Genomic DNA, 13,611 nt, shown 5'->3' with positions numbered 1-13,611 from the left:
TCCAAAGTGTGTGTGAAAGAGAGAGTGGTTGTTAGGGCTAGTTTTTCTCTGACACGGCATGGGGGAGTGAGAGGGGAGCTAGTGGCTCCCCTGCGGCAGTCGCTGTCATCTCTCCAGGTGATGGACACACTAACTAAACATTAGTCCCACATTAGTCGACCGGCCTCCCACCATGGCAACTCTGGCGTTAAAGCCAAGTAGCCCCCTTTTTCCCCATTTAATGAGGCGCGTTTTTCTCCACACCTCCACGGTATTCCCTGAGCGGGTCCAATCAATTTCCGGGCCAGGGCCCTGAGGTGGGAGCTCATGAGAGTTGGATCGATCCTACTCTGCCGTCCACTGTTTACCTTTCCATGCCTCCTCACACATCAGCCAAGAGAACTGGTGCCCCCAGCTCTCTGTGAGCAACCACACACACTTTAGACTAATAACACACTTGCAAAAGTGGTCATACACAATCTAGCTTTTACTGTACATGCGCAAATAGTCATATACATTTCCATTTCCATGAAGTAGTCATTTTTTTCCCCTCTCAGGCCACAAATGTAATGTCCTGTCTTAGCTGCTTCTGACGAAGATCTCCCTCATGTCAATGTGACTAATACTATTACATTAAAGTTAAATGAAGAAAAGATGAAACACATATATTTTTAGGAAATTTTGTCTCATTTGCCTCCAGTCTTTATTTGTGTAGCATTTTCAAACCAAAGTTACCAATTACAGATATTAAAAAACTAACTAAAAAAATTAATCCTAATTTTACATGAATTAAAAAGTGTGTTACGGATAATAAAACAGAGGAATACAACAGGACTAACACGTACAAACTACAGTGCATACTGCACAAGTCTACTGGAACAACTATGTCTTGAGAAATGATTTATAAGATTACAATGCTATTGCCACCATAAGCCCCTCAGGAAAGGTGTTTCAAAGCCAAGCAAAGACTTGAGAGCCTGGGGAGACACTGTGGCCTGAAAACAGGACATTGGAAGGTCACACACATGCTTCCACGCAGTTTACTTTTTGCCAGAACATGTGGGAAAACCTTGTCCCTCCCTTCAATATTTACTGTTGGGGGACTAGCATCATTAGTGGGGGTCCCTCCGGGCATTCTGTCACACACCCACCTGGGAAGTGACACAGTGGCTTTAAATGAGACAAGACGTTTGCATCTGGGATTAGCATTTCAAAGCTAAACATGCACACGGGGGCCGTGTGGTGACGCTATGTTAGGCGACCCCCCCTCACCACCTCAGACAGGAGGTGAGATTAAAAAGAGACAGTGAGAGGGGCCACGCTTAACAAACAGGTGGGAACTTCAGTTTTCTTTATTTCTGTCTCTGTCTCCCATCAGCCCCTCCTTCAACTCAACATCCTACCCCATCCCCAAACACTCATACTCAGATGGCAGACGTTCTGCTTCATCATCGTCAGGACCGCCCACATCTTCTGACAAACTCCAATCCCAGGCCTTCCCATCCATAGCACCACATTGTACAACAGTATCCACGGCACCTCAGCCTGTTCTAGCTTGCTGTTTAGCCCTTTTTGAGGAAAGGCCCATAAGGCACAGCTCAGGTCAGACTGCCTGCACGTCTCAGGCTTGTTCGCTCCTCGGTCGTCCATGTCAAACACGACCTGCGCAATATGCACCCGCCAAGCGCCAAAGTGGGCCGTCATCATAAATAACTCCACCAACAATACATCATTTAAGTGGGTGTTCTGTTCTCGTGGGCAACTCCAAACAAATGGCCACATCGATCATTGTGAGTGCCAGGTAGGGTAGGGTTGAGCCCGGGAGACAATCCCCCCACCTTCTTACTTAAACATTCTCACATACAATCACACACATCTGCTCCTTTATATAGCATCCTGTTTTCCTAAATAAGCCTGCCTTGCTGTCCTGGTGGGGGCCTATGCTTGGTAATCCTGTGGCGCTATGCGGCAGGTGTTGCTAGCTCAACTAGCGCAGCGCTCCTCCTGACACAGACAGCCCTATTGTTTGGCAGTGCTGAATAATTAATTTTGTCTACAACCTTTAAACAACCTTACGTCAGACTCATCTGTCATAGCGCCCTGCTGAGGGGCCTGGGAGCTTGCGTCAGCTAGGATGTGCGCTGTGCCCAGGGGTATAGGGGGGTGAAGTGCTATATTAACTGTTGGCCTGTGGCAAGCTAGCACTGGGGGCCAGTGGCTCCACAGACGGCCCCTCATGTTCCTCTTTTTTGACCTCGCTCTATCCCTCAATACCCCACACCAGCATCACTTGTATGTGAAAAGGGGTAAAGGAGGGGAGCAGGGCATGACTCCATCTTTAGATAACATATGGAGAAGCTATTGCCTTACGATCCATCACAGGCCAGGACAAATCACAACAACCTGGATTTCATATTGGAGACATTACACAACCAGGGAAGTAGAAGGTAGAAAGACGGCAAACTTCTATTCTTCCCTTTACAGCTTAAGTCTGCTATCAGAGGAGTGCCGATATTGTCAATAAGCCCCACTACACACAGGAAAAGGAAAGGGCATTTCAAACCAGTATTGACTGTTTTTCCACAATTTATAACACATTTAAATGACCAAAATTGTATCTCTTTATTTGTTGAAAGGTTGTATTATTTTTCAATTTCATTATTCTACAAGTCCGTGATCATACCTTGTCCAGTACCCCTACATGGGATTATGTTGACATGAGATCAAAACTGTTGACTAGGCTACAGATCACCGAGAGATGATGTATTTGATATTTGCAATGTTCAGTAAGCATGTACAAGCAGAACATGACAAATGTACAAATGCATAGAACTGTCTGAACAAAATTTGATACTTTAATTAGATATTGGTCCACGTTATTCATATACCTGAATCCTCCATGACAATTTTCTAGTATCTGTTGTGATCCTCTCCTGGTCCTGTCATATTTGCAGATGGGTCTTACCTTTTTGTTAAAGTTTTTGGAGTACCAGATTGGTGAGCACAGTAGCATCAGAACAATTCACTCAGTGTCAAGCAGGTTTACAGAAACATAGCGTAAAGATCTTTAAGACTGGCATGCTATTGTCTAAACTTCAGAGGCACATTTTTGTTGTCCAGTGTGGCAACTCTCACTCAGCTGGTAATCCCAGCAGGCCAAAACACATTTCAACAATAACAGCAACAAGAGGTTTTAACAAGTTTAAAGTTACACATACCTACACAGTAATAGGTAGGTATTAATAATTAATAATAGTAGGGTCAATAAAAACTAATTTTAACAGCTGCACACACGCGTACATGCATGTAAACACACACCACCATGTCCCCACCTCATTGTGAATCTCCTCACAGTGCTGTAGCGTTGTCGGCAGCAGGGCCAGCAGGCTGTGGGAGCCTGTCTCTGGGTCAGTGTGCAGGTTGGACAGGGCCTCTCGGCACTGCGACTGGATGTAGGTCAGGGTCCCACTAGAACACTGGCAGGAAAGTAAAAGACCAAGTGCTGTACAAACAATGTCACGTGAATCAAAAGTTTAAAGTCAGAGGTTTTCCATCAAGCTTTTACAAATAACTACAATAACCAGATATAACAGTCTCTTAAATTTGATTTAAAATGTCATTTTCTGTCAGAATCACGTCTTTTTTTCCCACAATCATAAAACTAAAGTTTCCATCTGAGGACATGTTAACACAGTTTTTGTAGAGTATGTTTGACACATGACATACAGTAGTTTTTCATTTTACGCCTTTTTCTGAAATCATATGTAGTCCTCACTGAAACCAAAAGGGACCGATGGCATGCTGTAACGCATCGAAACACTGTGTTTTGTTCTTGCAAGTCTGTTGCCTTCTCACCTCGGCCACTCTATGTGTGGAGCTGAAGCGTGCGGTGTCTCCAGCTAGGACACAGTGCTGGTGGGTACTGTTCAGGTCATCTGGTAAACACAGGGAACAGACCATGATAACAATACCACCAACAATCATCAACAGCGCAGTGTAGGAGAATAAACAATAAAAGAACACTGATCCATCCAAAAAAACAAAAAAACAAAACAAAAACAGTTAATAATATAATAATAAAACAAATGCAGCAGAATAGATAATAAGACTTAAGATTTCACGTTTTGATCTTGTGGTTTTAATTAATTATAATAACAAATAAAACAGACCGTGAAAAGAAAAGAACTGATTACAACAGAAAAACAGATGAAAAGCAGGACGTGAAGGAACATGACAACTAAGTCATCTTGTACGCTCAGACAGATTGTGTTTGGTCCAGCACACAATCAAATAGAATGAGCAGCATTGTGCTATAATTTTAATTACCAAACAAAACCAGATCGCACTCAATCTGTCAAGATGGAAGAGCCATACCAACAAACATTTGTCCAATACCACAGAAGCTTTACAAAGAGGCCTTACTGCTGTTTCTTGTGTATCCCTCCATGTGTTTCTTTGTGTGTATAGATGTTTCTCAGCTCTGCCATTATTTGCCTCATACCAATAATTAATTTAGCCATGACAGAGCTGTCATTCACAGCACATGTGCATATTTACACCCGCCTTGAGCAAAAGTACACTGGCTAATGCCTGTGATTTGAAAGTCAAACAGCCAAACGCTTTGGGAGCAAGATATTATTGTTTGGTAGGAGAGAAAAAAAGATGGTGACAAACAAAACAACTTGCCGGTGTTTTCTTCACCCTGATGAGATTGTGAAGGATTAGGTCTCTGGGCAGAATTACTCTGCGTCTTTAAAACTGTTTATATCCAATAACAAATTATCTCCATCAATCTGCTCTTTTCTTGGCGCGTCTGATGCGTCAGTGGGATCAGGAGGGAGTAGAGGCAAACTCGATAACTGTAATAAATATTTATCTTTCTTTCAACCCCTGTGCCTGCTGCCACTTGTCCTCCTTTTCCAGGAAGCAGGCTTTTAAATATATTGGGTCAACTCTTTTCTCCAGTCCCCCCTGTGCATTGGGAGCTGGAAATCTGATTATTGAACAGGCCTGGTGTCAAGACTTGCATTGTTCTTTTTTAACCACTGAAATTCCATTTGGGTGGAAATGATGGTGATTCAATTTGCCTCCAGCAGCTCAGACATTAGCAGTTCAAAAGGGCCAGCCAGCGACAAATGGTGTTGAAAAGACATTACGGTGTCTGTGGTCATACACCATTGTAGTTTTCTTTTAATACCACAAAACTATCTATCATACAGTGTATGTCACTAAAACACTGGTACAATATATTTTCACACATGGTTTAGTGGTGGTTGCTCTGTCTGTGTGTACGTGTGTTTGAAAAGACGGAACGAGATATGGACCGCATTCTCTGCATGCGTGAGCGTGTGTTTTCGTGCATGTGGGTTGTGCAAATTTATAGGTGCGTGCATATGTTCGTGCATTGTGCCAAGTATTTAATTCAGGTAGACCGACAAAGCGACAAACAGCCAAGGACTGTGTGAGTCGCTATCGTTGTGCAGCAGTTGGCCTCTCAAGGGCGTACTCACCAAGTGGAGCATAAATCCCCACTGATCCGCGACAGTCAAGTCCCATTAGAATGGTCTGCACAACAGCCCATCACTCTATTATCATGGCTGGCCTGAAACTGACTGTTCTATTGTAAATCTTATCCAGCTAAAGGAGGTCGGCTTCAAGCTCTGTCAAGCTGAATATGAGGTACAGACATCGTGGCTCTCAGATGAAAACACAGCAGCTTCAAAGAATCAACTTAAGGAATTCATTAAAACCTTCCTATTTCTTACTGGTTTAAAAAAAGTCAGACTGAGAAACACTTACTAGTGGTTGATTTGAAAACTACTATAGCAATTCTAACACAAAACAGAGTTAAAACTAGATTTTGCATGTAAAGCGGCGTCCTGTCTAACATTTTACCTACGCTAACACAAATGCAATGTCCCGCCTGCTGTAATCATGCTGATTAAACCAGAATGCGGTCACTTACAATACAGCATTTGGATGCAGCATTTGATGTTGTACACCTTGGCAGGCCCTCAATGTCTTTGTACACATATGATATGTCCATGTAAAAAAAGAAAAAAAGCAGAGTGAACCAGTTCTCTCCTGTTTTGATTGAGGTTCTGCCTTTTTACCATAAAAGATGCACAACTTCTCCTTGTGGAATCTTGGGCAAAAAAACACAAAATGAAACTCAACAAAATTATCAAAGAAATCCCTAAAATACAGAGCATCTCTTCAAAAAATGGATTTCATGTCAGGCTGTAGATCGGGCCAGTTACATCTTACATCTCCCTGACACTAAACTGCTCTCAGCTGAAAGCTGCTGTAAATTTTAACAGTGTATTTATGATTTTGACATTTACACAGAGTGCACAGGTAGGGGTTTGGTGTCTTCATACAAAATCCTGACAACACATGTGATTGTACTCTAGATGGACACATAGACACATAGACACATGGACACATAGATTAATTCATCAAGCAGATAAAGGAAGGCCTGAGTCAGGATTGTACTGTTTGTCTATCCTTATGTACTTATGAAAGCACGGTGCCCTTAAAAGATGATATATCTCCCATTCATCCATCAAGGGGACCGAACTTCTTGTACATCTGAACACAAGATTCTGCTGTGATGTGGATAAATGTCCTCGCGCTCAGAAAATATGAGAAAGCTTGGAAGGGCCCACACGGCCTGAAAGAGGAGGGTGGAGGTGTCCGCTGCAGCCAAAAGCATTAAGCTAAGATTTACACGCCTGCGGCTGCCTGTCTGTCCTCTCTGAGGACACATACTCAGCACTGGGTCACAGGACTTCAAAAAAATAACATTTGGTTTTCGTAACCTCTCTAATGCACACAGTTTCATGGAACCTTAAAGCTCTGTATTCAGGCCAAGTAACACCTCTTTCTCTCTCTCACACACACACACACACACACACGGATGCATGCACACACACCTCAGTTCCATTTCTCCGGAAGAAGAAGAGCTGAGCTTGAGAGTGAAGTGAAGTGCAATCTGTTGGTCAGAATCATTTGGGACAAAGTACAAGAAACACTAACACACACAAAAAAAAGTAATAAAAGTGTTCCTTCCTCCCAAGCCAGACATGGTGGTGAACGTGGCCAAGTAGTGTGAGCTACGTGTTTACATGTGCATGTGTGTGTGACGGTGCTTATAGAGAAGATTTAGTACCTCGCATGTAATAGCAGTCTCCAGACTCCAGTGGCAGCATCAGGCCAGGTGTGTGGATGTCCCAGGCTACCTTGAGCCCAATCCTCCAGCATACCTTCTCACTGCTGCCTCCCTCACTGCTCTCACCTGTCAGTCACACACAGCCCAACTCAATGTAACATTTGCAGTTTACATTTATATTCACATTTCAGGCTTTGTGTTTGACAGTTTCACCCAGTGTGATTTCAAGTGAGTGTAATATGCAACACAATTAACCTTTTACACCTTTAACAGTATTACTGAGCAATGTGTTTATGGCTTTATAATTAAGGTTATTTTAAACAATATCTAAAACACACAGTGAGGAGTGCAATGATTAAATCCATACCACACAAACAGTGGGTGTAAGATGTAAGACTTGTCTCCAGAAAGTAAGAATCACTTAACAGCAGAGCAAAGATGATACGTGTTGCTGTGATCATATTTGCTGTTAGCACGGGATCTTTATGCTATCATTATGCTGTGCAAGAGGAAATAGTTGGATAAAAGCCCTTGATGTTGTTTAGTGAGTGTGTGAGAGTGTGTTATTGAACAGTAGGTATCCTATAATATTCCTGTTTCTGAACCCACTCTCTGTAACCACCTCCCCTGCTCCCCTCTAGCTCCTTCCATTCTTACATGGCATACTAAGAAAACAAGATTTGGCTTGGCTGGCCAACACCCTTCAGCAAAATCAATACTAAAGTCTTTCTGGGCCTCTCTGCCCCACAGCTGCCTTTTCCTTTGCTCAGCACGGATAAATAGTAACTTAATTTCCAGCCATTGTACTCTGAGAGCCAGCTAATGACAGCACTCCCCAAGGCCTCAGGAATGGTGGAAGATCATCCTCCGTGCCGGAAAACGCTCAGTCGTGGCAGATTCCTTTGGATCAGTGCAGCTGGGAAAAACACTCAGAGCAAAAGGTACTCAAAGAGGAAAAAAAGCCCCCCCAAAGGAAGTAGACACTATGCAAAACATGTAGTCTCTGTGCATCTAACATATCTAAAGTGCTGTTTTTATTACACTCAGGGAAACTCATCTTTTTTCTTAAGAACACTGTGTGAAATGTGAACTTGTATAAATGTGCAACATTCTTCAAGGTAACAATTTCATTAGCCTGGTTCTGGGAGTTGTCAGAGCCAGTCACTGGGATACAGCTGTATGGTGCTGATCAGACTTTTGTCTCTTAAGTCTGGAGTTGTGGGGTCATTCAGAAGTAGAAAAGACACAGGTGTTCTGCATGGCATGGCATTATGCCATAGCGTTTGTTCACGGGGTCAAAGTTGAAATGGCTTGGAACAAATCACTGAAGCAGACTTCTGAAGCAGGTGTTCCTAGTTAGGAAACCCTGAGGAAGAAAGCCCAGCTATAAAATGTGTTAGGATGTCAGACCATTGTGCTCATATTATTGAATATAATTACAATTTCAAGACACATGCAGCCTGTGTAGTAACAGTTCATAACACGTTCCGTGTGCTTGTTGAACTACAGCCGCACCTTTATCTCCCCCCACAACAGGAAATCTGATTTTTCTCTCGACTCTGGAAGGTACAAGGAATGATCTGGCAAGTAGCTGCCTATTAATGCTACACTTTTATTTTAAAATCAACTGATTTGGTAAAGGGTTAATGCAAAGAGTAATGCACAAAAACTATTAAAGAGTAACCTCACTGATACTACAAAAAATGGTATACTGACTTTAGTTGCTTTGCATATGCTTAGAAGGCAAAGTTCCTGTCTCAGTGAGATTCTCTATCAACTCGATCAAGAAATACTATCAGCTCTTGAAAGACTGCACATTCCATAATTAGAAGACATCGTATCATCCATACAGTACAGTCCAGGAACACTTATCAAAGCAGGCCTCATTATTCCATATCAGATAATTGCACATCGATCATTTCTTGGGGAAATGATTTAGATGAGATGGTGCGTGTGTGATAAGGTCTGTTTGTTAGACTGCGCCATTGAGCGCATGTTAAAAGCTCAGATCCAAATGTCTGTGATCTCCCTATGCGCATCGACGATAAGGCTGTCAGCAGCAAGGCAGTGATGACATTTGATAATGCCCTGACACTATCACACAGATGGATCTGATGGTTGCCTCACCAGAGGCCATGTCTACAGATGCTACAGCACTGCTTTAGGGCCATAATACACAAGGTTAGCAACATCTGATCCACCATTAAGCAACTAAGATAAGCTGATAGCATACTGCAAAGAAAGACAAAAAGTAATCTTAATTTCAGAAACAACATGCCAAACACTAGCATTCAGTATTAAGATTTACGTCTACAAGTGTGAAAAAAGATATTAAGTGTTAAATCTACAACTCTCACCTACTGTTATCCAATTAGCACAGTTATGACAAGAGAACTATTTTAGCTTGGACCCTTACCTTTGTCATCGTGACAGCTATAGCTGTAAACAGCCACTGGTGAATGAGCGATGAGATTTTCATCATGGTGCCACCCTACTGCCATTTTGCCCATGCCATAGTAAGGCTCCTCTTTAAGCTGGCTCATAGCTGCTGGGTCCATGTAGTTGAGTAAGGTGACATTGAACTTGACCGGACCGGTGCATGCTGGTGGAGGACTTGGCTGGGAGCAGCCCTGTCCGCTTTCCTGTTCCTCCTTTTCCTCAATGTGGTAATCTGACAAGTTGTGCTTGAGTTGGGCCACAGGTTTCTCTTGAGTCCCTAGTCCTACAGATTCAGTCTCTGTGCTGGTTTTAGGTGCCCAGCCGGGGATCTTTCCTTCACTGAGTTCCGACTCTGCTGCAACACCAGATTCACTTGGTTTGACCTGGGAGGATTCTCCCTCCTCACCGCTGTGTCTGGACCCTGTCTCCCATTCTCCTTCCTGCTTTGACCCAGAGCATCCTTCTTCACTGTGTTTCGACTCAATGTCCCACTCCTCACTGTGCTTGGACTCTGTGTCCCCCTCCTCACTTTGTCGGGACTCCGAGTCCTCTCCTTCACTATTCTTGGAGTCTTCACTGTGTTTAGACTCTGTGTCCCCCTCTTCACCCTGTTTGGCTTCTGCTTCCTCCTTCGCACATTGTGTTAGCCGGTCTCCTTCCTTCAGCTGAGAGACATCAGAGCAGAAGAAGTTGTTAAGCTCCCAGAGTGCCTTGCAGGCAGACCTCAAATCAGGGTCACAACAGTTTTGTCCTTTGACCTCCGTGTCCTCACTGTGCCAGGGGATGGCAAAGAGCCGTGTGTCCAGATAGCGATAGGTGTGGCCCGGCTCACCCAGCAGAGCCCGCGACACGGCGGTGAATACATCTCGGTCACGGACGCGAACCAGATCCCTCAGAAGACAGCCCTTCCTTCTCAGGGTGAGGAGAGCCGCCTGTACCCGGCCATGGAGCTCAGCAGGCAGTGAGCAGGATCTCCTCAGAACTAGGCCAGAGTAACTGGTATCCCACTTGGAAACACAGGACAATCTCATCAGAACAGAATGATCATGACATTCGCAAATATAACAAATCTTACTAAAACTGAAGATCTTATTTGCCAAATGTGTCTCTCTCTCAGATCCTCAACAAATTGTTACATGATACAGGGCTGTACCAGGAGTTTACAGTAGACAAAGAGTCCCTTTCAATAAGATGTCAAGACCTCATCAGCATTATCTGAAAGAGTGCCTGACTCACCAGTTGCTGAAAGCCACGATCTGAAGGTCCCAAAAAGGGGATCTTATGGTCTCCCAACTCCCGCAGTAGCCTCCGCCTCTGCAGAACAGAAAAACAAAACAGAGAAATAGGCTGATAAGTAGCAGAAGGAACACTGTGGATAGCTGTTGTGGATTTTTTAAGACATTCACTTGGTTGTCTAAATTATGAAATAACCTTAGTTTTATTTTTTTTTTCTATTCAGTGTATAATTTTTGTGGAATTTGGGTGTAAAGAGAATCTGGAAGGCAAAATGTACATGACTGAATCGATGGAAACCAGCATACATACCAGCAGAGACCTTAAAACATTTACCTTCTAGCACTAAAATGCTGTGAATTGACACTAAAAGTACATAATTATCACATTACTTCCTAATATAAGAATGTGTTCATAAAAATAGAGCTTGTGAGACACACACATCTTATAGTCCTGTATGTCCAGCATAGTTCAGTGCCTCAAAAAGCAATCACAGCCCAGTTAACCAATAAACTCTAAGAGTCTGACTCCACTGGCACGTCCACTGTGGTACTTTATTTTAAGCTAGTAAAAATACAATCTTTGAATAAAGGACTCCCTTCACCACATTTGCTGACCTGACCACATTTCCAACCACCTTTTAATGCCTCACAATAACTGGATTCTTTACAAATAAACAGTGCAACTTAACATTGCATATACCAGAGTATGGAACCTAACAAGAACAAACTGACAAGCTAGAATCAAATCACACAAACCGAATCGCTAGATGTTTGGGGATCAAATTATTAAATCAATTTTAACAAATTATGCCCTAAAAACTGGCTGTGATGTCATAGGACCCTGCTAACAGTCGTTTTCATTGACATCTCACGTTTTTATGATTTTGTGATGGCTGCCGTGGGGTTCCTCACAAACTTATAAAAGATGCCCTGTGCCATACAGAGCTCCTCCAATAAAAATGTGAACCTGGAGGAGGGATCAAAGTACTTTTCATTGGAAAGCATTCCATTCTGACCTGTAAATTCAATGGCAACTGGCATAAAAACTATATGCCCAAATAAATTTCACAACTGTTTCCCCACCCCTCCCTCTTCTTGCCCTCCCTTATGTGCTTTTGCACAGGTATGTGTACATGGAAGGATTATATGTGTGTGCATATATGAGTTCAGAACCTCATACTCATTCTCCACAGCGCGTGCGCGCACACACACACACACAGCCTCTGCATGGCGTCTCAGCAGCAGGGGAAGGAGAAATGTCACTGACATGTCACTGTCTTTTTACACCTTTAAAAGTTTTGCATGAATGGCCTGTGCATCAACCACCAAATGGCTGTGATAGTTTGAGGAGAGCCGACCTTGTGTATATTTCCGAGACGTTTACAACAGGCCACTCACATTTCTTCTGCCCTAATAACGCCAAGGACCTCATGCAGCACACTACAGGAAATATGGGAACTGGATGCCAAAATGTGTCCTGACATTTACAGTGAAATAAAATGTCCTGTTAATGACATTAAAGTGCAGGTATAAAAAGATGTGTGTTCTGACTCTTAAGGGGGTTTCATCAAAAAAGAGGGCAAGTGGTGAAAGTATGTGCATTAAAGACAGGAGGGAGGAAAAGAGATCCCAATAACGGAGGAAGAAGAAATGGGAGAGCATCAGATGTGAAGCAGTGTGGTGAATTTACCTTCAGGGCTGAATCTTTACCTTAGGCTAAACAACACCACACCTGCTGAAAGTTTTCTTAAAGGATGCACATGAGTGTGCAAGGCTTCCAAGTTATTCTGGAACAAACAAAAACAGACTTGCAGACAGTTGGAATCTAAAAAACAAAACAACATGCACTATTCATGGCCAGACTGCATTCAAAGGCTGTTGGAAGAAATTGACAACCTGACACACATTCATTGGTGTCAAATTCCAACTCATGACAGAAGCTCAAGATATCAAGGTGAGGCTCTGGGCTAGTGCTTGTGTCTGTGCTATGTGTGTGTGTGTGTGTGTGTGTGTGTGTGTGTGTGTGTGTGTGTGTGTGTGTGTGTGTGTGTGTGTGTGTGTGTGTGCGTGCGTGCGTGCATGTTTTTATCTGCATGCTGCTATGAGTCTGTACAGATCCATATCCTGGCATCCATCTAGCACAGATGTGCATGTGTGCTCATAAGATCATTACACCCTGCTTTAGTCACAGCGCGCAAACCACAACTGTGTTTACAAGCACAAGTCTCTTCATACTCTACGTGCGTGTGTAAGGCTCCTAGAGATACACACACATACATGCTGATACTTAAAAAATAAAAAAAAACAGGCAGCCAGGGTAGCAAGCATGATGCCTCAACCCCAATCACACACAACCAGCGCTGTCACACACGTGTCAAATACATCAAGCTACTCAGAAATTCCACAGAAAAAAAGAAAGACAAGAAGTTAGCGGGGCCCTCTGAAGCAGATGGAGTCTCACAGTATCAGAGGACCACTGTGTCTGTCTTCCTGTCTCTGTGTCTGCACCTGATTCTGGGTGCAATAAAAAAAAAAGGTCTGCGTTTCCACTCAGACCCAAGAAACGAGATTACCAATCCCATAATAACATGGATGCTTCACGGTAGCCGTGCCAACCGTCTGCGCTGAGTGATATATCTGATGCTTTTTTTTCTTTTTTAATCTTTCTCTTCCTTGATGGGATTATTCCCTCAGCTGGACTGTTTATCACAGAAAAACATATTAGGTAGAATAGAACTCAATTGGTTTGCTTTGATCTTGGCCTATAAGAGATATCAAACTGTGTGT

At 43.1% G+C, this 13,611-nt stretch overlaps 1 protein-coding gene across 3 annotated transcripts in view; it reads right to left on the bottom strand.

Annotated features, from left to right (window-relative positions):
• The window catches only part of fto (FTO alpha-ketoglutarate dependent dioxygenase), a 115,772-nt gene that overhangs the window by 83,989 nt on the left and 18,172 nt on the right, over positions 1–13,611 (bottom strand). For all 3 annotated transcript variants that reach the window (XR_006845823.1, XM_046416834.1, XM_046416745.1), the window contains exons 2-6: positions 10,826–10,903; positions 9,567–10,596; positions 7,151–7,276; positions 3,835–3,914; positions 3,312–3,455 (exon numbers count right to left, since the gene is read on the bottom strand). Coding sequence is in view for 2 of the 3 variants with exons in the window: in XM_046416834.1 (XP_046272790.1) it covers positions 3,312–3,455; positions 3,835–3,914; positions 7,151–7,276; positions 9,567–10,596; positions 10,826–10,903 (1,458 nt within the window). In the remaining variant the exon portion in view is untranslated. The remainder of the gene's footprint in view (positions 1–3,311; positions 3,456–3,834; positions 3,915–7,150; positions 7,277–9,566; positions 10,597–10,825; positions 10,904–13,611) is intronic.

This window comes from Scatophagus argus, chromosome 1 (genome assembly GCF_020382885.2).
Source record: "Scatophagus argus isolate fScaArg1 chromosome 1, fScaArg1.pri, whole genome shotgun sequence".
NCBI classification, from domain to species: Eukaryota; Metazoa; Chordata; class Actinopteri; family Scatophagidae; genus Scatophagus; species Scatophagus argus.
This window is presented reverse-complemented; position numbering and strand designations above follow the sequence as displayed.